The sequence below is a fragment of the Mastigoproctus giganteus genome, chromosome 1 (assembly GCF_048544385.1).
Source record: "Mastigoproctus giganteus isolate SK-2022 chromosome 1, ASM4854438v1, whole genome shotgun sequence".
Taxonomy (NCBI): Eukaryota; Metazoa; Arthropoda; class Arachnida; order Uropygi; family Thelyphonidae; genus Mastigoproctus; species Mastigoproctus giganteus.
The window spans coordinates 150,809,099-150,835,631 of NC_143575.1; the positions used below are offsets into that span (position 1 = coordinate 150,809,099).

Sequence of the window (26,533 nt, forward strand, 5' to 3'; positions counted from 1 at the left end):
GATTGGGTTAGTAAAAAAGAAAGTGGTTAAAGTGTGGCTTCAATATTTGGTTGACACGCCTCTCTATCGATTGTATCAATCACAATAGATCAGTCATTCTTTGATGACAGTCATGTGGAAATTAATTTGGCTAAACACAACATAAGCGAAACGGTTCCGATCAAGGAAAGTCTCATCCCCCAACAGCAAACATTGTGGAGCGACAATAAATATCTTAGAATCGCCAGAGGAGAAACTGTCTTTCCCCAGCATTTATCTTGGACAATTCAGAGCGTTCAGGGAGAATTTATATATGACTCTGTTCGTGATGGCAATGAGCGAGTGAGTGAGCTCCATATCATCTCCTTTACATAGCAAAGAAGAAATGAGATTGAGAATGAGTGACTCTTTTATGGTGGCTTTCAAATGCATAGGTAAAGATACAAAACTGACCCATGAGCAAGTTCAATCCAAAGAATACATTAACAGCTGTATCAAAAACAATTTGGCCTTCCTAAGGGCAATTGTTCTTGACTGTGAGTGTCAATGAAATTGGTTGGCTGCACTTGCTTCAGCTATCGTACAAGTTACAGAATAAGAGGGGCAATATTAGTGAGGCTGATGCAAGTGACATGAACTTCTTGCAGAAGCCAAAACACTAGTGAACAAAGATGCTGTAACTTGTGTGATATACTTCAAGAAGATCGTGAATGTAATTATGAATATATTACAGTCAAAACATTATAGCCCATTCATGCACATTTTGCTGTTCTCTCCCAAAGGTTCTTTGGGAGAGAACAAAGAAAACGGCATTGCAATGATAGACAAGTTAGAGTCTGTCTCCGCTCATGAGGCTTCGGAGCGCATCAATCTTCAAATTCACAAACATACATTCATTCAAGTGGTATAAGAAAATAAAGGCCATAAACAACAGATGTGTCAATTTGAAGCACCACTCATGCCTTGTCGCATAAATGGTGTTTCAAATCGGCAAAATCATGTCGACATTTATTTTGTGACACGGAAATGATGGGTTGCAAAATCGTGATTTACCCTATTTGTCGATTAAATTGACAGACCATAAATGGGGTCATTTCCATCACTGATCCTTCTTTCTTCCCCCCCCCCCCCCTGGAATTCATCATTCTGTCACAATTTTGCGACACAGAAATGACGTGTCACAAAATCTTCAGACCGGAAATGACGTCATTTATCGCAAAATCGTGACAGATTGCTTTTACTTCAGTCCACAATTTAGTAGGTGCCACCAAAGATGTTTTCACATCAAAAAAGTTGTTTTATGGTTACCAGTGAATAGACTATTTGGATTCTGTAGGGATGATAAAAAAGTTTTAACAGGAGTTTAAATCAGGATTGAATTAGATAAAAATTCAGATGACAATATTTTAATTACTACTGACAGTGATAAGAAGTGCTTGGAAAGACAAAATGGATAAAACGTTCTTAATAAAAACAAGCTGTTTGTTGTTTGGTTTTTAGGAGCATTAGCAAATAAGGCCATATTGCTCCGAGGATATGCGGTCTGCATCCTCCGTATTTGGTGGATAAAAACAAGCAGGTGACCTCTATGATATTGCAGTGTTAAAGGCTTTTAAAATATCAAATTACCAAGTTATTGTACACTTTTTCCACATCAAAGAAAACTGACACCAGGTGTTCTCATTTTAAGAAAGCCTTTCAGAAAGCCACACAGTCTCTAGCCTAATTAAATGTCAAAAGAGAACCTGTTTCTTTGGAAGCTGCACTCCACGATGAAGTTCAGGTCATATTCATCTAAAATATCAAATAAAAAGAATATTGGCCATTCTGTCCAGTATTTTGCAAAAATTAGTCAGAGCAATAGGATGACAGTTTTTCTTAGAAATTTAAGGTCCTTTGCTATATTATCAAAGACAAGGGCAGTTCCATTGTGCCAGGTGTCCTGGAAACTGTCCCTCAAGAAAAATACTCTTTAAAAAGAGTATTTTAATGAAAGGTGCTTAATCATTTCATAATGGATATTATCTGGTCCAACATCAGTGGTCTTTGATGCAGTTTAAATCTGCAATAAGCATCCATTATATTTCAGGACTACTGAAGGATGTGATGTGCATTTTCCCTTCATTTCAGAGATTTTGTCCCAAACAAATCTGTAAAATGAAAATTTGGTTGATTTGGTAAATGAAAAGGTGAAATGGACCCACAATTTCTTTTGGCTTTGACAGCAAATGTAGCATGTGCATGTTTAAAGGCTAAGAGATTAGAAGCGGTAGAACATTAACAAAGTCCCCCACCCCCACCTTTGTGCATTCTGCCTTCCACCATTGTCCAGGTAGATGTTATTTGGAAATGCAATTGCGTGGACAGTAATTTCTGTGAAGATACATCACTGCATCATTGATATGTTCTTGACTGACTGTAATGATGTCAAACTCCACTAGATGTTAGAAGGCATCCAGTTGACATGATCAATCTTTCACTGTGACGACAATGCCTGCTACCAAGTAATAAAGTTATCATAGAGAAGTGATCATTTCCATATAGGTTCTCCATGACCTCCGACATACACGGAGAGAGGGAAGTAGATAGAAGGATCAATGGCAGAGACCATCTGGGTAGGCATATCAAAGAAGGTGATAGCACTTGCATTTAGAAGAGAGGTTCCAGCAATGTCAGCACTTTCCCCATAAGGTTAATTGCCACCTACTCTATCATGGTTGACAAGGAACCTGCCCATAAGCAGAATCATCACCCATTTCTATTCTTTCAAATGATAGTAACATTTATGAAGATAGAGATCATGTTCTGCTTTAAGGTATGTCTACTGTAAGCAAAAACAAACTGGTTCATGCCTTTGATAGCCTCAGTATTTCACTGGAATCCATGTCTCCTCAGTATTTCCAAATCCACTGTATGAATCTGGCCATTATGTTGGCTTGGTGGAGCTCTTGAATGGCTTCTGAAGTGCTGAGGACTTCTTCTCAGTCTTGGATTTATCTTTTTTTTTTTTTTTTTTTTTTTTTTTGGAAATTATGGATACTGTTTTATGTTCATTTCTTCCTCCAAAAAGATTTCCAAAACCAAGCCATCTGCTATCACCTTCACTTTAAATTCCATTTTCTTGTCTCCTGCTATGATATGTTCAGCTCTACCTTAAATTGCTGTATTTATTTTTCTTCCATCCACCTCTAGCATGCTCATACCTAAGAGATAGGTTTGTAGCATAGTGTGATGAAATTTCATGGTCCTTTGCATTCCATCAAAAGCATACAACAGCACTGTGACAGGTCATTTGTGACGGCCCATATCTCTGACACTTAAAACATCTTAAAGGGTTTGATACATATGGCTGTATTGTGCAAAATAAGTCCCAGTTGTAATAAAATTAGGAAACTGTGGTATATTGTAATTAAGGATGAGGCAATTGAAACTAAACCTATGTACTCTTTTTTTTTTGTTTTTTTTTTTTGCAGTTGTCCCTTCTTGCGATTTTAGGGAACTCCTCTACAGACACTTCAAGTAGCTACCACTCAAAGATCATACCTCTGGGTGAGTTCAGTGGCTTTTGTTACCATAATTATATTCACCTCCTCCCTTCCACCAGAAGTGACTCAGTGGAGCTGACCTGAGTATTGCCATATTTTTTTTCAATGAGGATATCCCCCAGAAGGTAGCCATTTTAAAAATTTATGGAGTCTGCTAGATATTCCAAATCATTCTGAATAACGAAGGGTGACTTGTCCCTATGGGCTTATCACTAGTAGCATGAATTATCAGGTGTCAAAGTGAACCTGATAGGATTTCGATTCTGCACCTCTTTGCTGAAGTAACAGTAACTGTTTCACAGTGATTATTTTCTGATATGAACAGTATTGGGGTTCCAGAAAAAAGTTTAAATTATCAGGATTCATATTTGGTTTTTCAGTGCTGCACCCACCACAGAGCTGAAAGGGATACTGTAGCAGGTAGCACCCATTATCCAGAAAGCAATAAATGCACTTGGGATCAGAGCCATTTTGTGTTCAAAAAAACCCCTTCTAAATCTCCACAGCCCTCAATTACCACAGCGGCGTGCTTATCAGCTGGAGAGTTAATTCTGGCAACAGTGCTCGAAAAGTAAAACTTGCTGACATTATATGCCTGTCTCCTCTCTCTTTTTGTAATTTTATACACTTTTGATATTTTTCCTGCGCATCAGATAAAATTGATTAAATAATTCTATTTACATGTTTGTTGAACATTTCTTTTTTTGCTTCAATCAAATTGAAAGTGCTGCATAAGCATTTAGGGAATTTCCAACTATGTAGAGTTCTGCGGAATGCAACCCTTACATAAGTCGGGGAGTGGCTGTATACACAAACACCAATCTGAATGCTATCGCTCTGACAATAAGGGTAGGGGCATGGCATTGGTATAGCTGACCATCACAGGTGAACCCACTAGCCAATTAATCCATGATGAGCCATCCCAGGACAAGTTGTCTTTTCAAAGCAGAAGCCAAAGTGGTCTGATGAAGCTGGGTCCCTTAACCGCTACGATCATATCCCCTTCCTGAGTTTCAATAAGTCACAGTGTACAGAAAACACACAGAAGGTCCCTTCACTGTGATGCTAATCTGGCCTTCCATATTAGCATCACTGGATCCCAGTGATGCTAATCTGGAAGGCCAGCAGCATTCACTGGGAGGTCTCATCACAGAGTGGTCAAATACAGATAGCAAAAAAGGTATACCAGAAAATAGTCTGCATGAGTATTATTCTATTTTTCTATATATGCCTATAACTGATGGAATTAATTATTGATATACTTTATAAATACTTACCCGCTAATGTTTATGTAAGCTTGTGCTTTAAATGGCATGTTAACAATGATTATATTGTCATCTGGATATTGTTCTTGACTTGCTGTAGTCGCTTTTAAGTACAATTTCATCTCCTGAACATTCACAGATAATTTAGATGTATCCAGTTTAATTTGAAAATGAGCCTGGAAAATTAAAAATAGGGTGTGTCCAGGTCAGTGATAGAAGAAAGGTATGTAAAATTACAAATATGTTTAAAATTTTTAAAAAATTATATCTCGTTTATCCTTTAAACAAACGTAATTATTATTAATTTGAAATTATATAAATTAAATGTTCAAAGAGCAAAAACAATGCAAGATTTATCTTAATGTAAATAAGTTACTTCACTTTGTTTTTTTTTTTAAATTAAGACAAAAATAAGAAAACTCTAAAGTGTAATCGCCAAATAATTCAGAGCAAGGTCAAACTTACACATTCACTTTGGCGTAATGGATTGCCTATGCCGCAAGTGAGAACTGTACTGGAAGTATTTTGATCACTGATATAGCATTCAGCTTGATTAATAATTTCAATTGGTTGTGGGACTACTAAAATGACTTCAGATACATATGCAGACTCACCAGAATTGCAAACCTCCACATTTAAAGCTACAGTAGTATTCAGACCTATGATCAAGAATTCTCCTTCCCTGTTAATATAAAATAATCGGGCTCAAGTAATAAGTACAGTAAAAAATAATACAGATGCATGGGTGAGGCTATTTACATAGTTTGTAGGAACCTGTCCTTTTGGAATTTTTTTTTTTATTAATCATTTCAATATAAAGAGCTGAACAAATAATGATATTGTGCACAAATTTTCTCGGTATTATGTATTGTATATATAAAATTATTTGAAATCATTTTTGACAAACTAGTTTGGCCAAAAAAAAAATTTTAAAAGCAATGTTGCACAAGTACATGTTACACAAGTTACACTCTAAAAGGGGAAATAAAAAAAACAAGTCTATTCTAAAATGTATTGTTCTATTCTGAAAGTTCCAATCTAATAAAGTAGAAAACTCAAGTTCCAAAACTATCAACAACCTGCCTTCCTGCAATGCATTCATTAGTCTAAATAATCATGTTAATGAGTTTAGTATGTGATCTTTATCTTTTAGTCTGTTAGCCCAAGTATCAGTTGGGTTAATATCACATGAACGTTGGCAATCATGCTATTCATAAACTCAATCTGTTTTTAATTGCAGTTTTCCTCAACCCATGTTCCCATGTCAAAAAAAAAAAAAATATTGTCCATGTAGAGGGTCTAACAGTGCCCAAACTAATGGAATTCGCTTGAAACCCTTCCATAAAGATATCTGCCATGAGTGGTGAGAGTGGTTTCCTTTACTTAACCAGTAAGGGTGTATGTAAATTTTCCACTGAATAACTAGATACTACAGTCAACTGCAATAATTTAATTATCATAGTGTTAATTATCATAGTTTTTGTGGAATTCTAAACTTACACAGTCTACTTTTGTGGTTACTGTCTCTATTGTTTCTCCCAATGGACTGCTCATAAACATGTGTTCTAGTTCCACACTTGGCCAGGATAGCATAGTTATCAAAATTTTTCCATCCTGATAATGTTGAACACATGGTCATACTATGTAGTTCAGGTAGCCATCTTTGATCTCATTAGGAGACATAAGCATATTAAAATTAAGAATAAGGTTCTAGTTTGATTTCCATCCCTACGTACAAACATTCCCTTTGCAGTTATCACTCCTTGCGATTTTAGTTCTAAACAGATCTCCTTGTCAAACACTTCAAGAAGCTCCAATTCATAGAGTTTCTTGAAGCATGACAAGGAGATCACACCTCATGATGAATTCAGTTTCTTGTGCGGTGTTTTCATAATTGGCATTCCCAAACACAGGTGGCTCAGAAGAGCTGTTCCGATTGTTTATCACACTTAGTTTGATTGAGATATCACCATAATGCAGAAGTTTTACAGATTTAATTAAGCCTGCCAACAATTCCAAACCTTATGAATAAAGAGAGAGAAATTTTTCCTATATGTTTCTCTCTGGTGGAATGGATTATCATATATATAGTTGTTTCAACTGATATAGTTTCCGTTCTGGGCCCAAATTGGATGCCTACTACCTGGCAAGCAATAAATGTGCTTCAGAGTAGGATGCCAAAGCTACGCAGACATCATACCTGTGCCTCGGCCAGCCTGAATCCTGTCATAGTATTGACACAGTTGACCCTTGCAGGCAAATCCACCGCAGAACACCAATCTTGTTGAAGTAGAGTCCGAACAGTAAAATTTCATTGACAATTGATGAATCAACCATGTTGAGCAAGAAATTCACTTTAATTGTGTACATTCGAACATGTATATTGGACAGTGGAATGAGTGCTGCTGTAAATTTGTGTTTGACCTTATAGAACTCAAAAGGGTTACTGCAAAAGTAAAAAAAAAGTAAAAGTAAACTGCAGCCATTATCAACCCACTGCAGGATGGAAGAATCCTCAACAATTCATGCTGAGGAAAATAGACCATAATCTGCCACGCTGGTCCAGTGCGGGTTGGCAGATTGACCGTATTTAGCAGTCAAGGGCTTGAACTCCCCGGGCTACTCAAAGAGTGTGTGTGCTACTGCACTCCCGCTCCTGACCACTTGGCTACGGAGGGCTTCAAAAGTGATATTTGATTTTCTGCTCGATTGTCTTCAGTCATACAAAAAAATTGTATGAAAAAAAAAAAAAAAAAATTGTGTAAAAAAATTTTGGGGGTCCTAAAGTCCGAAACTTTATTTGACAGTTGGACAACTGTCTAATATTAGACAACTTGAGTAGTCGAGACCCACTAATTTTTGTAAAGTCAGACAAATGCTAATGATTTATTGTGATTTTTCCTTATAGTGAATCTGCGATCTCATTATGGATTTAAAATAAACTTTGTGGATTTTTTCCAAAAAAGATAGCACAGGCTATTTTTGGAATATTAAATTTTATAAATATATATTTTAAGGCAGAAGAATTCTCTTACCTGAGGTTTTCTTCAGGAACGGCTGCATCTGGGTGAGATGTAATTTGAAAGGTGTTGAAATAGCATATATCTAGTAGGGGAACGAAGAAAAAAAGCAAGCTTTTGTCCTAAATCCTTGCATGGAGAGTAATTATAAGTATAAAGGGAGATGATGTCCTGAAGCCTGATAGGGGCTTTTCGTTAATACCATCTTCAAAGGAGGGTGAATACATGTCTAGGCCATCTTTCATAGCCTGGGCACATTCCATTGCCGTATTTCAAAAGCGCGGGGGGGGGGGGTCTAGTCAAAAGAAGTGGGGTAGAAGGAAAATTTTCCCACCCCGCCGTTTACAGTTATAGTTTGGAAATTGTACCCCATGCAAGGATTTAGGACAAAAGCTTTTTCCTTCGTCCCTATACTAGATATATGCTATTTCAACACAAACACCTTTCAAATTAAATCTCACCCGGATGCAGCCTTTCCTGAAGAAAACCCCAGGTAAGAGAATTCTTCTGCCTTAAAATATATAATATTTATAAAATTAAATATTCCAAAAATATAGCCTATACTATCTTTTTTAAAAAAAATCCAAAGTTTATCTTAAATCCATCCGCTACAAGGAAAAATTACAATAAATTATTAGCATTTGTCCAACTTTACGAAAATTAGTGGGTCTCGACTACTCAAGTTGTCTGTCTAACTGTCTAATAAAGTTGAGACTTTAGGATCCCCAAAATTTTTTTGACACTATGTCATGTATCTAAATCTAGCTATTTGATGTTTCATAACCGTTAAAATGTGTTAGACAAATGCTTCAGTGAATAATCCATTGTTCTATTTCAAAGGTGTACAACCCCCATTACATGAACATTTCAACTTAGATGAAGTAATCTTAATAAGTTATTTCCAACAGAAAACACACACACACAGATTTAAAAAAAAATGCATATGTTCACAAATTATCCCAAAATTCACACAAATAAAAATACAAGCAAATTATAGAAATTTTAGAAGAGAATTCTAAAATTCACACAAATTCAAAAGAGCTGCCATATCCATAGTGAAACATGCACTAAAACAAAGGACCTATGCAAAGAAAAACCTTCTACACTATATCCACAGAGCAAAAAATAGACTAAAATCTTGTTAAAGAGGACCTATGGAATACCTTCTTCCTACACCTACAGGATAGAATCAAATTTCATACTGAAATATTTACTACAAGACATGAGAAAAAAATGGAACTCCCTTTTAAAATCAGAGACCACAGTCTGTAGGTACACTTTCTCTATAAAGGCCTCAATTACAGTGTGACCCCCCCCCAAAAAAAAGACCCCATACAACGAATATGTAATAAAAGCCCAAACAGCAATAGAAAAAAATGAATTAAACAAATAAATAATGTGATAAACAAAAAACCAAATCTTACTACTAACCTTTCAAAGGAGGAATTCCAGTGCATCAAAAAATTAACCACAAATAAAAAACATAATTCAAAAGGCTGATAAAGGAAACTCAATATTAATAAACATATCCAACTGACAACAAATTGACAAACCTCCTACAAGATACAAACACATACCAGAAACTAGGTAAAAATCCTATCCCCACCATCAGATCAAAAATTTAAAATGATTACGCTCTGAAGAAAAGATCACAGGCAATTTGCACACAGACCTCTTGGCCCATACTACATGTTCACCCTACATATTCGGAGTCACCAAGTTGCATAAACCCAACAAACCATTGAGGCCCATAGTAAAATTCAAATATACATTAACAGCAAACTTAGCAAAATTTATAGTTGACATACTAAAACCCCTAATGAATTATTCCACATATCGCATAAAAAACACAGAACACCTATTTTTGTCAATCAAAAATATAAAATTAGAACCTGATGACAAATTATATTCCTTCGATATAAAATCACTATACACAAATGTACACCCTCAGAAAGCTGTGAAGACCACTCAGGATATGTTACGCAATGATCCCACACTTAAAAACAGAACAAAATTATATATTTCGGATATAACAAACTTACTAAATATACTGTTATCAGTTAATTACTTCACCCATGAAGGAGATTTTTACGAACAAGTATATGGAGTACCAATGGGCAGTTCCATAAGTGGAACTGCCCATTGGTAAATTCTCTCCGAATTTTATCTCCTGGAAATAAAAAACCACATTTCCAAGTACTCTTCCCCATCCCTTAAATTTTATGGAAGGTATGTAGATGATTGCCTGCTTACAGGCAAACCAGACACCATAAATACCATCTTCCATGAGTCGAATAATGTAGATGATCAGCTACAATTCATAATCGAAAATGAAGAAAACAACAGGATCAACTTCCTAAATTTAACATTAACAAGAGATGGTATTAAATCAACACTAAATTATACCACAAACCTATAAATAAGGATAATTATTTACATTTTCACAGCTACGGGCCAACTCTCTCACAAAAAATCAATCCTAATAGCCCAGTTCAACAATGCTTTCAATCTACAGAGGATGAATGCAAACAGGAAATCGAAACACTTAAGGACAAATTTTCCAACCATGGGTACCCAAAATGGATCATAAATGGCACCTTAAATACAGCTGAAAAAAAAAACAGTAAAGAAAAACCAAAATGAGAGGCGCTAAAAAAACAATGGATAGGGCTCCTGTATATTGAAATGTACCAACAACTGTTGAAAAAAAATTTTCAAAGATTCCAGAGTGAACCTAGCCTTTGGCAGCTCAAAGAAACTATGAACATACCTAAAAAAAAAAAGCTCAGCTAACAAAAAAAAACAATAGATTTCAAAGAACAAACAAGCATGATTTATACAATTCCTTGCACACCAGATTGTTGTTTGTTTGTTTATTATTTGGTTTTTAGGAGCATTAGCAACTAAGGCCATATTGCTCCGGGATATGCGGTGGTCATTCCCTGACATTTCCGCATCCTCCATATTTGGTGGTGATGGGCTCGAACCCCGGTCTAATCAAGAAGCGTGTGCTACGCACTGCTGCTCCTTTCCACCTGGCTACGGAGGCACCACACCAGATTGTGATTGCACATATATAGGCAGCACGAGAAAATCGCTACATACAAGAATCTGAAAACATAAAAGCAGTTTAAAAGTAGCCACAAATGACAAAGAAAAAAATAGACTGAACTGAAAAAAATAATAGTTCCGAATTGGTAGCTCACCACTTAGACACAGGATATTACCCTTCCTTTGAAAACACGATAATAATAGACAAACAAGACACAACATTTAAGTTAGAAACCAGTGAGATACTAGCAATGAGATCAACAACAGATTCATAAACATACATAGATCAATGATAATCTCTGAAGAATGGGACCTAAAACAAATATCCTATAAGTTCCACTTTAGTAACAGAACATAACACCCCCCCCCCACAATCCAGGACCTCTACTAATGGGGACGGGTAGTCGTGCACCCAGATTTTCGAGTGAACCCATTCTTTCTCTTTCCTCCTTCCTTTCCCCAAAAAAAACCTGTAGGCTGTTCGAAATCTATAATTTCCAAATTCCCAAACTATAAGTGTAATACAGTGGGGAGGGAATTTTTTTCCTCCTACCCCACTTCTTTCGACTACTCAAACACCCCCACCACGCTTTTGAAATACGGCAATGGAACATGCCGTATTTTAAAAAGGATATAAAAGACAGCCTATGACACATATTCACCCTCCTTCAAAGATGGTATTAACAAAAAGCCCCCATCAGGGTTCAGGACATCATCTCCCTTTATCTCCCTATAATTTCCTTATAATTCTCCTTATAATTATATATCTCCTTATAATTACTCCCTATGCAAGGATTTAGGACAAAGCTTGCTTTTTCCTTCGTCCCCCCCTACTAGATATATGCTATTTCAACACCAACGCCTTTCGAATTACATCTCACCCGGATGCAGCTGTTCCTGAAGAAAACTCCAGGTAAGAGAATTCTTCTGCCTTAAAATATATATTTCTAAAATTTAATATTCCAAAAATAGCCTATGCTATCCTTTTTGGAAAAAATCCATAAAGTTTATTTTAAATCCATAATGAGATCGCAGATCCACTGCAAGGAAAAATTACGATAAATTATTAGCATTTGGTTGAATTTACGAAAATTAGTGGGTCTCAACTACTCAAGTTTTCTGTCCAACTGTTATACAGTATGATGAAAAACTATGTAAAAACTCACTTAGTTTGTGTCGCGTGTGATGGTGCAGCTGTTATGATGGGAAGTAAAAGTGGTGTTACCAAAATAACAAAAGAAAAATTCCCTCCATTAACTGAGTGGCATTGCACTAATCACTGATTAGAACTGATTATCAGTTGGTGATACTATGAAATCTGTCGCAGGTATTGATAAATTTAAAGCATTTATTGACAAACTTTGTCACATATAATGTCGCCAAAAATGCCAGAGAATTGAAGGTTTGTGAAAATTCACTTCATATTGAACAATTAAAAATTGGATGTTTGTTTGTTTGCTTAAGAGTTTTATGGCGCATCAATAGCATTGCCTATAATGCACCAAGTCAAAGAGGCATAAATGGAAAGATATATTATAAAAAATATATTATTGTTAAAAGAGTATACGTAATAAAACAGGTAAAAGCATAAAACAATAAAAGATTCTAGATAAAATTATATAAATTAATATGCTGTACAAAGTTAAATAGAGCTGACATGTTGTCATTATCCAATAAAATCCATCTGAGTGTATAAGGCTCAGACAGATGCGTAAAACAAACGACCAGGAGCATAGCTACCATATAGCAAAAGTAGGCAAAGACTATGGGGGCCCTATTGAATTAGGGGCCCTACTTCACCATGGCCCATAAACAGATGCAAGTAGGGGTCCGCCCCTACTATGATTTCATGTAATGAAAATATTTCTTTCACTGAGCTCTTCAACAATGTGATATATCTAGAAAAAGGAAGGAATTCTTCTTATATCTTATCGCCAAAACATAAACCCAGGCGGCAGCGGTCTTTATTTTGCTTTTACAGATGGAACTTGGTATAGTAATGTGTATGAGTCATATCGTATGGTGTTCGGGATTCCCCAACTTGACAGGAGAACTGGGGGAATAGGCTCCACATATACGAATATTTGGCCATATACGGTGGTCAAAAGTTGTTAGCTGATTAATTTCAATTAAAGTTTGTTCAAGTCATTATCAAAACAGCAACAGACATATAAAAATGTATTTGTATAAAATAAAAACAAATACATTTGTATTTAAAATATAAAGTTTAAAATTAAATTAATAAAATGTTTAGTTGAAAGTGGATGAAAATAAAAATGGAAAGAGTGTAGCCCAAAAAAGAACAATGAAGAAAGCAAAAGAACAAGCAGTCAATAAATTACCTAAATTAGATTATTTCTTTACAAAACACAGTAATGAATTATATCCAGAAAAAGATAAAGAAAAGACCAGTATTGAATCGGAAAATAATGCTGCTGGTGTAAATATATCTGCAGATCATTTAAATCAAGCAGGGTCATCAAACGAAAACAATTCAACAATCATAGATATGCCTTCGTCGGAAATTAATTTTGAACGCACTGCACCGCTTATTCCCTTAAGCGATCTTGGAGAATACATGGACATCAACACATCTGAAGAAACAAAAAAGAAACAAAACAAAAAGAAACATGGGTTTGTTACCTCAGTAACCTAAATGACCATTTCCAAGGCATCTTGAACAACGAAATAAAAGTTTTAGTGACACACACTACTATTCTACTTCAACATATGGTCCAGTTCCTTGTTTGTGGCTGTACTACTCACAAAGTTTAGATGTTGCATATTGCCAACCATGCTGGCTGGTTTCAAATATTAAAAGCCAGTGGCATTCTGGATTATGAGATTGGAAAAATCTAGCTTTTCGGATAAAAACTCAGTGTTTCTCAACATCATATTGAGACATGTGATGTACATGAAATATGGCAAAAGAACAATGATTGAGAAAGATCTTGAGGAACAAGTAGGATACAGATCCTCATTTTGGAAAATGGTACTAGAACGGTTATTTTGGATAATGATTATGTTGGCTAAAAATTCTTTAGCATTACGTGGTCATCGGGAAGGATTTTCTGAAAATTACAAGAGCAATTTTTTATCGCAAGTCCATTTACTTTCCTACTATGATGACGTAATGAAACAAATTATTGATAAGCTATCTAGTTCGGTAACTTATTTAAGACCAACTATCTAAAATGAGTTAATAGAATGTTTAGGTACCAAATTAACAAAATAATTAACGCTCAAAATTAATTCAGCACCATTCTATTTACTAATTTTAGATACTACTCAAGATCTCACAAAAAAAGATCAATTAAGTGTCATTGTACGACTTGTTCACATAATTCATGACGAAAATGAAAAATCCAAAGATTTTGAAATTTGTGAAACATTTTTAGGATTCTATGACATGAATGATCATTCGGCAGAAATGATGACGGATAATATAATGAAAATATTACACAAACTAAATATTCCCATTGAAAACTGTTATGGTCAAGGATATGATGGGGCTAATGCCATGAGTGGAGTTTATAATGGTGTGCAGTCACGCATTAAAAGAATCCACTCAAATGCAGAGTGAATTCATTGTGCAAGTCATAATTTAAATATAGTTATTAATGATAGCATAAACTGTCGTAATAACGTTTCATCATTTTTCAACATTCTTCAAAATTTGTATAATTTTTTTGGAAATAGTACAAAAAGATGGGATCTTCTTTCTAAATTTACTGGTGAATCTGAAGTTATATTAAAAAAAAGAACTCAACCCTACTCACTGGTCTGGTATATTACAGTCTATAACAACTGTGAAAGTTCGTTTTGCGGATATTATAAAAGCTTTGACAGAAATTAATTTTAAATCAACTAAAAAAGCAGACCAAGAGGACCAACTATAGATTGATGCTGGCCATATTGGCTATTAAGCCAAGCTCCCTTGCATGATCCTATTTTTTCTCCTCACCCTAGGCGAGGTAGAGGGGACAGCCTGCTCCTTCCCACCCACCATCCCCCTCTTCGCCTAGTGGGGCATGCCTCACTGATCACTTGGGATTGCCTTCCCTATTGTCCCCATACTTGTCTTTCCCCCATCTTCATCCCCCCTGCTATATCTGTCCACTAAATGTACTCCCCACACAATGATAAAAAAAAAGCAAGTGAAGGGGTAAAAAAAACCAAACGGGTCCAAATTCTAAATTACAAACTTTTATGCACGCAAACCCCTTTCGGCCTAACTTACATCAGCAATCATTCCTAGTCTGCTGGGTACCTGGTCTGCCTCCATGAGGAAAGGTGCAGGCAATGCTGGGCCTCAGCAGGAATCCAGCAGCTAAATGGCCAGAAGAACAACGATACATGACACTACACTTACAAAATCCATACACTTTTAAATCTCTGGCCTTCCCAGTGAACTGGTACACCTACAATGAAAGCAATGTGGAGATGGGGAAACCCCTGGTGCCGTTTGACACAAATACACTTTACACTTATTGTAGAGAACTGTTTCCTATGAAGTGATAACGATGGCTCATTGGTTTCAACAAAGAGGCTCTGGACAGATGTTTGAAATGCTCTAGTGACAATATGAATCGCCTGATGGTGGATGGGATCCAGCCATTGGAGTAAATTGAGTCTAGCAGATGCATATAACTAGGAACCATAATCTAACTTAGATTGCATGATAGAGGCGCAACAAGGTTCATCGCTCAACACCCCAAAAAATTGGATGAGATTCCACAAAGGTATTCAAGCCTCTTGTGCACTTCACATGTAGTTGGCAGATGTGTTGTAGAAAGGTCAACTTTCAATCAAATACAAGTCCCAAAAATCTAGTCTCAGGTACTACTGGAACAGTATTTTGCCCAAGCTGCAGTTCAAGTTCAGGATGAAGATTAAACTTGCAGCAGAAATGCACGCAAAAACAGTCTTTTATGGGAAGAACCCAAGTCCAATATTCATTGCCCATGAGTTCAGGTGATCAACGGCATTTTTCAGTTGCCTCTCAATTACCCTCATATTGCAGTAGTGATGGAATATGCTAAAATCATCAACATAGAGGACACAGTTTACAGTTGGAGGAAGTTGGTCTGTGATGGAATTCACTTTGATGGCAAAAAGTGTAACGCTTAGAACTGATCCTTGAGTTACTCCCTTCTCATGGCTAAATTACTGAGAGAGGGTAGATCCTACATGGACTTGAAAAGAACGATGAGATAAAAAGTTTTTAATAAAAGCTGAAAGATGGCCTCTATGGCCAATACTATAAAGGTCTTTTAAAAGTCCAAATCTCCAAGTTTTGACATATGCTTTTTCCATATCAAAGAAGAACACGGACACCAGGTATTCTCATTTTAAAAAGGCATCTGAAATGGATGTTTTGAGCCTGCTTAATGGTCCAGAGTGGACCTATTCCTTCGGAAGCAGCAATGCAATCTGGAGAGGGGGCCCATCTGCCTCCAAATACCATATAAGGCGGGTGTTGACCATTCTCTCTAGGATTTTACACATTCCAATTGCTCTGATTAGCTGTCTAGTCAGAGCAATAGGACGGTAATTTGTTGGGATTTTGGGATCTTTCCTAGCTTAGGAAAGGCAAGAACAATTGCCTTATTCCAGGAATCCAGAAACTGCTCTTCTAGAAAATTTCTGTTATATAGACAGTTGGTCCGTGGATTTTTCCAACAGATGTTTGATCATATCATAATGGACATGATCTGCTCCCGCAGCTACTTCTTGCTAATGCAAGTGCCTTAGTAAGAGTTAGAGCCATTTCTAACTCTTCTGTTGTGAAGGGCCCATTAAAAGGATAAGTATATTTAGACTTGAAATTAATTGGCTGCTTTTGTTTCTGTCTTTCAGGACCAGGAAATCTTGGGAGTAACATGTTGACAAGATGACAGAAAAGGTCTCCCCAAGAGGATCTGCTAGTGCAGTGTGATCTGTAATAATACGTCCATCAAGTTCTAGGACCAATGAAGGGTGCGATGTATATTTTCCCTTCATTTTTCCGGATTTTGTCCTAGACAGCTTTAGTGCTGGTCAACTGAGTAATAGCAGATGTAAAATGGATCCATGATGCCTTTTGGCCCTGATGACAAATATAACATGCTTTTGCGCATGCACATTTGAAGGCTATTTATTATGGTGGGATATCACTGAAATATCCCCCAAGCCTTATTTTGTGCTTTTTTTTTTTTTTTTTTTTTTTTTGCTGTTATGCATTCAGCATTCCACCAAGGTTTCAGAAACAGTAGAAACCAGATAGATGTTTTCAGAATTGTAGTTGCAGCTGCTTGGACAGTGCTTTCTCTGATGTATGCCACTGCATCATTGACAGGCTCCTGGATGACTGTACTGATATCAAACTCTGCCAGAACTTGAAAGGCATTCCAGTCTGCCTAATCAACTTTCCACTGCAGCAACCTACAAGGTAGACATGGTCTCCCATTAATTTGGCTGGTTATCACGGGGAAGTGATTGCTTATATAGAATTCTCCTTTATCTCCCAAATTAGTGGTGCCTCCGTAGCCAGGTGGGCAGGAGCAGCAATGCGTAGCACACGCTTCTTGATTAGACCGGGGTTCTAGCCCATAACCACCAAATACAGAGGATGCGAAAAGGTCAGGTAATGACCACCGCATATCCCCGGAGCAATATGGCCTTAGTTGCTAATGCTCCTAAAAACCAAATAACAACAACGACCCAAATTAGTGAAGGGAGCATATAGCAAGATCAATGGCAGAGAACATGCGGGTAAGCATGTGGAAAAAGGTATTAGTTCCCACATTTAGAAGGGAAAGATCATTGTCAGTGAGGATATGCTCTTTGACAATGAGATTATCAAGGTCTTTCTGGGAGATGTCAGCCCCCAAGTGAACTCAGCCATAAGGCAAACTGCTACCACTTCTATATTAGTGGAAGGCGGAATAGGTTGCCAGAAGAATAGCATCTACCCCATGAGCAGGTCTATCCCCAGTTCCGTCCTTTCGAACAACAGTAGTATTATGAAGGGAAGGGTTTCCATTTTCATTTTCCTTCTCCTAGAAACAAAAGCACACTGGCTAATGAAGGCCTTGAGATGTCATCATTGTTTTGCTAGAATCCACTACAGTTCCTTGTAAGAATTTAGCCATTATTTTGGCTTGGTAGGTCCATCACGTGGCTTCCAAAGTGCTAAGGGCTTACTTTTCTCAGTCTTTTATCACTTTTGGGGAAGTATGGAAGCTGTGCTATGTCCATTTCCTCCTCAGCAAAGAGTTCCAAAACTGAATCATCTTGTACCTTCTCCTCAATGTTCATGAGTAGGGGTACTTCAACTTTCTTGGTCTATTCGCTGGTTGTTGCTTTGGTTACTTGGTGGAGCATTAGGAGGTGCCAATATTGGAGTGGCAACTAATTGATCTTACTGTGCAGGTTTTTGAGCTTAAAAGGTAACATGCAATGGAAACTGCCTCTATGGTGGGTTGTGTAAGAAGGATATTACATGGAAAGGGACTGCTCACTAGGATGCTGACTCCATTCTGTTCAGGTTCATATCCTATTCTGTCTTTACGTATTATGCTGACATTACATAAAGTGGGGTCTTTATTTGGCTTTAGATATCAAGGCCCTCCTCCATTGTGCCTATGGAGGAGGAGGGCCTTGATATCATCAACATTCCATCAGAATGTTGATGACATCAAGGAAAATTCCACTGTATACCAGGTGATGATACCAGGATAATTCCACTGTATAAATTTGTTCATTATTTGGACTTTGCAGATCCATCAGAAATCTTCTGAATTATTGGGGGGAAGGGGTTACTATTTTAAGTCATGGATTTATCTTTTTTTGGAGAATATAGATGCTATATTATTTCCATTTCATCCTCCACAGATTCTTCGAACTCTTTCTTGTGAATTTCTGAATCATCTGGTGCCTCCTTTACTTTCATATTCATGCTTTTCTGTATAGCACAGGTTCTTTTTTTTGATCTTATCTATATCATTTTTTGTTACTGGAGGAGCATTAAAAAGCAGAGATACAGCAATGGCAGCTGACTGGTCCTGAGTGCGTTTTCTTCAAGCTTAGTAAACATCAGGTGATGGACATTTATGACTGCGATGAAGGTACGGTTATATCAGTTTGTATTCCTATGGTACTTCCCAGAGGTGTTACAAGTATATGGCAGGTCACTATTTACTGGTTAGATGCCCTTCCTGGACTTTTGGTAAGAAATGTTTAGCCCTGTTTTCAGTTTTTTTTCCCTCTTCCTTCCACATCTGGCATGCTCAAGAGTATGCAGATTATTTCCTCAGCAAATGGTTTTAGAGCTAGACATTCCTTGCTCTCGTGGTCTTGCACTGCAAACATACAGGCTGGGTTACCAAAACAGGCTATCTATGAGTGGCTGTACTTTTGGCACTTACAACACCTAAGTGGATTTGGAATGTAACCCCTTACTGGGCAGTTTAAGTAGCCCACCATGATGGAAGTTGAGTGTTGAATGAAAGAATGAGAACACATCCTTACATTCAACATCTTGAACAGGAATAAGATTCCAGCCTTTCAAATATATGTTTGCTTGACAGCTGTCCTTCCTTGATCTTTCAATTCAGAGAAGATTTCTTCTTCACAGACATGAAGAAGATTCCACTCTGATGACACCCAGAATTGTATGGGCAGTTATGCTGATAGGTATTCCCCCATGGATGTTGTTTTAAGAATTTGTTGGGCACATTTGGCACAAAAGACTTCCACTAAAAGATCAAGAGTCTACCCTTCTCGTGGATTTCCTGGCAATGATTCTAATCCTTTCTGGATGAAGAAGGATGACATTTTCTGAACTGCCTGCTCTCTGGTGGAATGGATAATGAAGAAAAGTGATACAATGATGTTGTATCATCTGTTCTGAGTCTTTTCGCTGGTGTTATTACTTTTGTGTGAGCAGTTAGGTAGGGCCCTTATTGGGTCCCCAGAAGGAAAAGATGACTTTAAATTACTCATAAGAGTAAACTAAAAATTTCTGATGCCTTAAGTACCTCACCCACTAAGGAGACCTACGAGTGAACACCCACTCATCAACTAGCTAGTAATGCACACATAAATGGGACACCAAGTTCGCTCAGAGCATCATAACCACATTTCCAATAAGTCTTTACCCTCTCCCAAGATCAAAGGGAAGTAGGCTTATTGCAATGCAGTTGACCCTAGCAGTAAAGGTTAACTGAATTCCAGTCCACCTGCCAACTGATCCCAGTTCAGCTGGTCCAGGGCCTCCCATCACATCAAAGCAAGGGTCCAAAGCAGTGTATTAGGGCTGGGCCTATTGCCCACCACCATTTTCCTTTCCAAGTTTACTCAGGTTGCTGTGAATGGCTACACAAGACAATGATGCAAAACTGGCAATCCAGCATCATCACCGCCCATGTCTGAGGGAGGGAGAATAGGCAGGTGGTTATCCCTTTATATCAGGCAATGCGGTTAAGACTACAGCTTGAATACTTTTTACAGGTCTGGAAGCCTCATTTGGGAAGGACATGGACCTGTTGGAACAGGTATAGAAAATAAAAAAAAAGAAATTGGTGAGAGGAGTAAAAGGGTGTTCTTACAATAAAAGGCTTCAATTTTGTAAATTTTAGTTTCTGGAGACACCTTCCAGGACATCTGATTCAGATGTTTAAGATCATGAATGGACTGAATAAGCTTAATGCTGATTAAACCCTTCATCTTCCACAGACAATACATGATGGGGCATATATTCAAATTGAGCAAGGACAGTTGCAGTTTGTATGTGCAGAATTTTGCCTAAAACCATAAGGTGTTCACTGTTCAAATGAGTTTGGGTTTGGGTTTGGGTTTTATTGGCGCATTAGCGACTAAGGCTATAATGCGCCAAGACCATGTCATTTATAAAAAATTTTTTTTTTTTTTTTTTTTTAAATTTTCAGTGACCTAATTAGTTAGGTCACTATGTCAAAAAGGTATAACAAATATATAAAAGCACAAAGTAAAAATTTTATATAAGAGTAAAAATATTTATTGTTTTTAAAAAGCAAAAAACAGCAGACACATTGTCATTGTCAGATAAAATCTGACTGAGTGTATACGGCTCAGTCAGATGAATAAAAGCGGTAAAACGGATATTGCTAAAATCTGGACATTCAACTAAAATGTGTCTAATTGTTAAAATTGTGCCACAGGACTCACACATAGGAGGGTCATCAGCCCTCAGCAAAAATGAATGAGTCAAATGACTATGTCCTATGCGGGTCCGGGCAAGAACAACTTCCTCCTTACGATTCCTGCGCAGACTAGACTGCCACGGTTCAATTACAGGCTTTATGTGATGTAATTTATTCGCAGTCTGTCTATTCCATGAATCCTGCCATTGGGAATGTAACTTTTGATGTACTATTTGCCTGTAGTCTGTATAGGGGACTAACAGGCAGCGGTTATTATTGGGAATTGCTGATTTGGCTGCGGCGTCAGCCAAATCATTTCCCCTAATCCCAATGTGGCTCGGAATCCAGCAGAAGCGGATGTCATATTCGCGTTCGTGGAGGACGTGAATCTTCTGCTGAATGCTAGACAGAACTGGATGAGGATTATATCTCAAGGATATTAAAGCCTGTAACACGCTGAGAGAATCAGAATATAAAATGAACCGTTGGTATTGGCATTTACTAATGTGATCCAAGGCTAACTCAATTGCATGCAGCTCTGCAGTAAATATGCTGCATTCAGAGGGAATCTGCTCCGATGTAGTGCTGTCTGTAAAGACAGCAGCAGATCCCACATATAATTCCGACTTCGAACCGTCTGTGTAGACTGGCGCGAAGTCGGGATATGCAGCTCGGTGTGCTGAATAAAGCTGCAGGTAGACCGAAGATGGAGTGTCCGACTTTCCCCAATTTCTAAGGGACAAATCACATGCCGGGACACGAGCATGCCAGGGTGGAAAGGGTTGCTTTGGTGTTTGGGCAACCTTGTCTACCTTCATATTAAGTTCTTTGAGTAGCTCTTGGAGACGAATACCAAAAGGACGATTGGCAGTCTTACGGGTGTTGTACAAATTTTCCCATCGTGGCTCAAAAACGAATGGCCACGTAGGATGGTCTGGCAGGGATTTCAGTTTTAAGGCGTACTTTAGAGACAACTGCCTACGACGAAGCGATAACGGTGGTTCGTTTGCTTCGACGTATAAGCTCTGGACAGGAGATGTTCGAAATGCTCCAGTAGCGATACGTAGAGCCTGATGATGGACAGGGTCCAGCCATCGAAGGGCACTGTCTCTGGCTGAAGTATAGACTTGGGACCCATAATCTAGTTTGGATCGCACAAGTGCACGATACAGCCGTAGTAGGGTGCATCTGTCTGCTCCCCAAGATGTAGAGGAGAGCGAGCGGAGAATATTAAGCCCACGCGTGCACTTTGTGCGGAGTTGACGGATATGATCCAAAAAGTTCAATTTCTTATCGAATATGAGTCCCAAGAATTTTATGTTCGCTGCTACTGGAATGGCATTTTGTCCGAGCCTTAATTCAGGTTCAGGATGAAGATTACGCTTGCGACAAAAGTGTACGCAAACGGTCTTCTCCGGCGAGAACCTGAAGCCATTAGCAAGTGCCCAGGAATTCAGACTATCAATGGATTTCTGCAGTTGTCTTTCAATAACCCTCATGTTGCACGACTGGCAAAAAATGCTAAAGTCATCAACATAGAGGGCACTGTTTACAGTTGGAGGAAGTTGTTCTGTGATGGAATTTATTTTGATGGCAAAAAGCGTGACACTTAATACTGATCCTTGTGGTACTCCCTCCTCTTGGCTAAAGGAGCGAGAGAGTGAGGATCCCACACGAACTTGGAAAGATCGATTGGCTAAAAAGTTTTTAATAAAAATGGGGAGTTGCCCCCTAAGGCCAAGGCTATGCAGATCTTTCAAGATGCCAAATCTCCAAGTTGTGTCATACGCTTTCTCCATGTCAAAGAACACCGACACCAAGTGTTCACGTTTTAGGAAAGCATCCCGGATGGATGCTTCCAATCTAATAAGATGGTCCAGAGTGGACCGGTTCCTTCGGAAGCCGCACTGTATGTTGGAGAGAAGGTCATTTGATTCTAAGTACCATATTAAACGAGAATTAACCATTCTCTCCAGGATTTTGCACAGACAGCTGGTCAGAGCAATAGGACGATAGTTGGTGGTGACTTTTGGATCCTTTCCTGGCTTAGGGAAGGCAAGAACGATTGCCTTTCGCCAGGAATCCGGAAACTGCCCTTCAGTAAAGATTCTGTTATACAGAAAGAGCAGACAATCGATAGATTTTGGTGAAAGATGTTTAATCATGTCGTAATGGATGCCATCTGGTCCAGCAGCACTTGCTTTGGAAAGAGCGAGGGCTCTTTTCAGTTCCTGAATAGTAAAATCCCCGTTGTAGGGATAGAGGCCCTTGGACTTAAAATTAAGTGCTTCTCTTTCCAGTTTATGTTTCAGGACCAGGAACTCTGGGGAGTATGAGGATGTTGCGGAGATGTTGGAGAATGTTTCCCCAAGAGCATTGGCTATTGCAGTTGGATCTGCAATAGCGCATCCATTATAATCTAAGATTGAAGAAGGGTGGGATGTATATTTTCCCTTCATTTTCCGGATTTTATCCCAGACTACCTTAGAGTTGGTAGACTGGTTAATAGATGATGTAAAACGGATCCACGATTCCTTTTGACTCTGACGACGGATGTAGCGTGCTTTGGCTCGTGCACGTTTGAAGGCTATAAGGTTGTTCGTGGTAGGATATCGGCGAAATATCCCCCACGCTTTGTTTTGAGCCTTTTTGGCTGCTGTGCATTGTGAATTCCACCAAGGTTTGGGAAATGGTGGAAACCGGGCTGATGTTTTTGGGACAGCAGTAGCAGCTGCGTGGACAATGATTTCTGTGATGTACGTTACTGCGTCATTGATAGGCTCCTGACTGACTGTACTGAGTTCAAAATTTGCCTGATGTTGGAAGGCATTCCAGTCAGCCTGATCAAACTTCCACCGTGGTAACCTAAAAGGAAGACACGGTCTCCCACTGTGTAACAAGGTTATCACAGGGAAGTGATCACTTCCAAATGGATTCTCCTCCACTTCCGAAGTGAGTGAAGGGAGTAGAGAAGGGGAGCAGATAGAGAGATCAATGGCAGAAAAGGTACGGGTAGGCATGTGGAAGAAGGTGTTTGTTCCAGTATTTAGAAAGGAAAGGTCATTGTCATTGAGCATACGCTCTATGACCCGTCCCCTTCCATTGATGTTAGCACTACCCCACAGGGTGTTATGTCCGTTAAAATCCCCGAGAAGTAATAAAGGGGGAGGCAACTGCGATACAAGATCATCAAGGTCTTCCTGGGAGATGTCAGTCCCAGGTGGCAAATAAATAGAGCACACAGTTAATAAAAATCCCACTGTCAGGCGAATTGCAACAGCCTCAATGCTGGTTGTAATTAGCAAGGGCTGAACTGGGGTCTGATTACCCACAAGGATAGCAACTCCTCCATGAGCAGGACCATCCGCAATTCTATCCTTACGAAAGATTGTGATGTTATGCAATGTGGGATCATCATTTGCCTTTAGATAAGTCTCCTGCAAGCAAAAGCAAACTGGCTCGTGCTTTTGCAGGAGGGCCTTGATGTCATCTATATTTCGCCGGAATCCACGACAATTCCATTGTAGGAATTTAGCCATTATTTTGGCTTGGTGGGTCCGTCAGGCGGCTTCCGAGGTGCTGAGGGCTTACTTTTGTCAGTCTTGGATTTATCTTTTTTGGGGAAGAATGGACGCTGTCCCGTGTCCATTTCTTCCTCCGCAAAGAGTTCCAAGACAGATTCATCCTGTACCTCCTTGTTCTCTACATCCATTGTTTCTGTTCTTACTGCAGGCTCTTTACCACTTGGTTTTGGTAGTGGTGGAGCACTAGGAGGTACGGATATAGGAGTGGCAACTGACTGTGTTTTTTTGGTGGGCTTTTGAGAACTCAATAAATAGCGTGCAATCGGGGTGAATGACTCTTTTGGTGGAATAGTCATCTCAGTTTGTGTCCCGATAGTGCACTTAGCAGAAACCTTCTGGGCGTATGAAGGTTTCCCGCTATTTACTGGTTGGATACGTTTTCTGGCCTCTGGGTAGGAGATATTCAGCTCTGTCTTCAGTTTTTGTATTTCTTTTTCATCCTTCCACCGCTGGCATGCTCTGGAGTAGGCAGGATGATCTTGTTGACAATTTACACAGATCGGTTTAGAAGCTGAACATTCCTTGCTCTCGTGGTCTTTCGCACCACATCGAGCACAGGCAGGGTTACCACGACAAGATGTTTGTGAGTGGCCGTATTTTTGGCATCTAAAGCACCGCAGTGGGTTTGGGATATAAATCCTCACTGGGCAGTTTAGATAGCCTGCCTTGATGGAACTTGGAGGCCGTGGGGTGTTAAACGTTAGGATGAGAACTCGGGTAGGGACGAGATTCCCATCCTTTCTCATTGATATCCTTTTGACAGCTGTCACTCCTTGGTCTTTTAATTCAGAGCAGATCTCTTCTTCAGAAACATGAAGAAGGTCCCACTCTGAAATGACGCCTCTTGAAGAGTTCAAAGTTTTGTGGGGGGTTACAATGATAGGTATTCCCCCTATTGATGTGGCGTTCAGGATTTTTTCTGCCTGTTTAATATTTGTAGCTTCGACCAAAAGGTCGCCAGAACGCAGTCGTTTAACAGATTTGGGTGAACCAGCCAACCCTTCTAATCCTTTCTGGATGAAGAAGGGTGACATCTTTCCAATGGACTGCTCTCCGGTGGAATGGAGAATGAGGAAAAGCGGTGTCACTGATGGTGGTGGTTTATCCTCAGTTCTGGCTCGTTTTGCAGAGGTGTTATCTGCGTCATCATCTCGATTAGGTAGGGGCCTTGTTGGGGCCCCAGAAGAAGGATTTAAATTACTCATAGGAGTAAAGAAAAAATGTCTGATGCCTAAGTACCTCACCCACCACGGAGCCCTACGAGGGGGCGCCCACCCGTGAACTAGCAGGTACTGCGTACACGAATGGGACGCCGAGTTCGCTTAGAACACCATACCCACGTTACCAATAAGTCTTTATCCCGTCCCAGGACCAAAGGGAGGGAGACTTATTGGAACGCAGTTGACCCTAGCAGTATAGAACCACCCGCCGATTGATCCCAGTCGAGCCGGTCCGGGACCGCCCGTCTTGTCGAAGCAGGGGCCAAAGTGGTGTATTAAGGCTGGGCCCCTCAACCACCAGGATCCCCCTTTCCGCTTCCACGGGTCGCGGCGCACGGCTGCACACGCCGGATTCCAAAGATGTAACCCTGGAACCAAGGTATGGGCGTTAGATCCCAGTGATGCTAATCTGGAAACCCAGCAGCATCACTGGGAGGTCCCCTCACCACGTACAGGTGCCCACGTTGAGGGGCTGTTCAAATGAACTCAGATCTGGTGTCATGGAGGATTTTTTTTTTTTTTTTTTTTTTTTTTTGAAAACCACAAACACAAGAAGTATTAGAACCTATAATACTTATTACCATGCATAGGTTGGAGGTTCAGAAGACAAAAGAAGATATTTGTTGACATTAGACTTGAACTTCTGTAGACTGTAATTTTCATTAAATACATATAAAGGAAGGTTGTTCCAGAAAACAGCAGTTGA

General features: G+C 38.9%; 1 protein-coding gene across 2 annotated transcripts in view; it reads right to left on the reverse strand.

Annotated features, from left to right (window-relative positions):
- Nucleotides 1-26,533, reverse strand: part of LOC150091195 (integrin alpha-9-like) — a 688,379-nt gene that overhangs the window by 111,294 nt on the left and 550,552 nt on the right. For both annotated transcript variants that reach the window (XM_090374615.1, XM_090374611.1), the window contains exons 19-20: nucleotides 5,255-5,471; nucleotides 4,802-4,965 (exon numbers count right to left, since the gene is read on the reverse strand). In XM_090374615.1, the coding sequence (XP_090230741.1) occupies nucleotides 4,802-4,965; nucleotides 5,255-5,471 (381 nt within the window). The remainder of the gene's footprint in view (nucleotides 1-4,801; nucleotides 4,966-5,254; nucleotides 5,472-26,533) is intronic.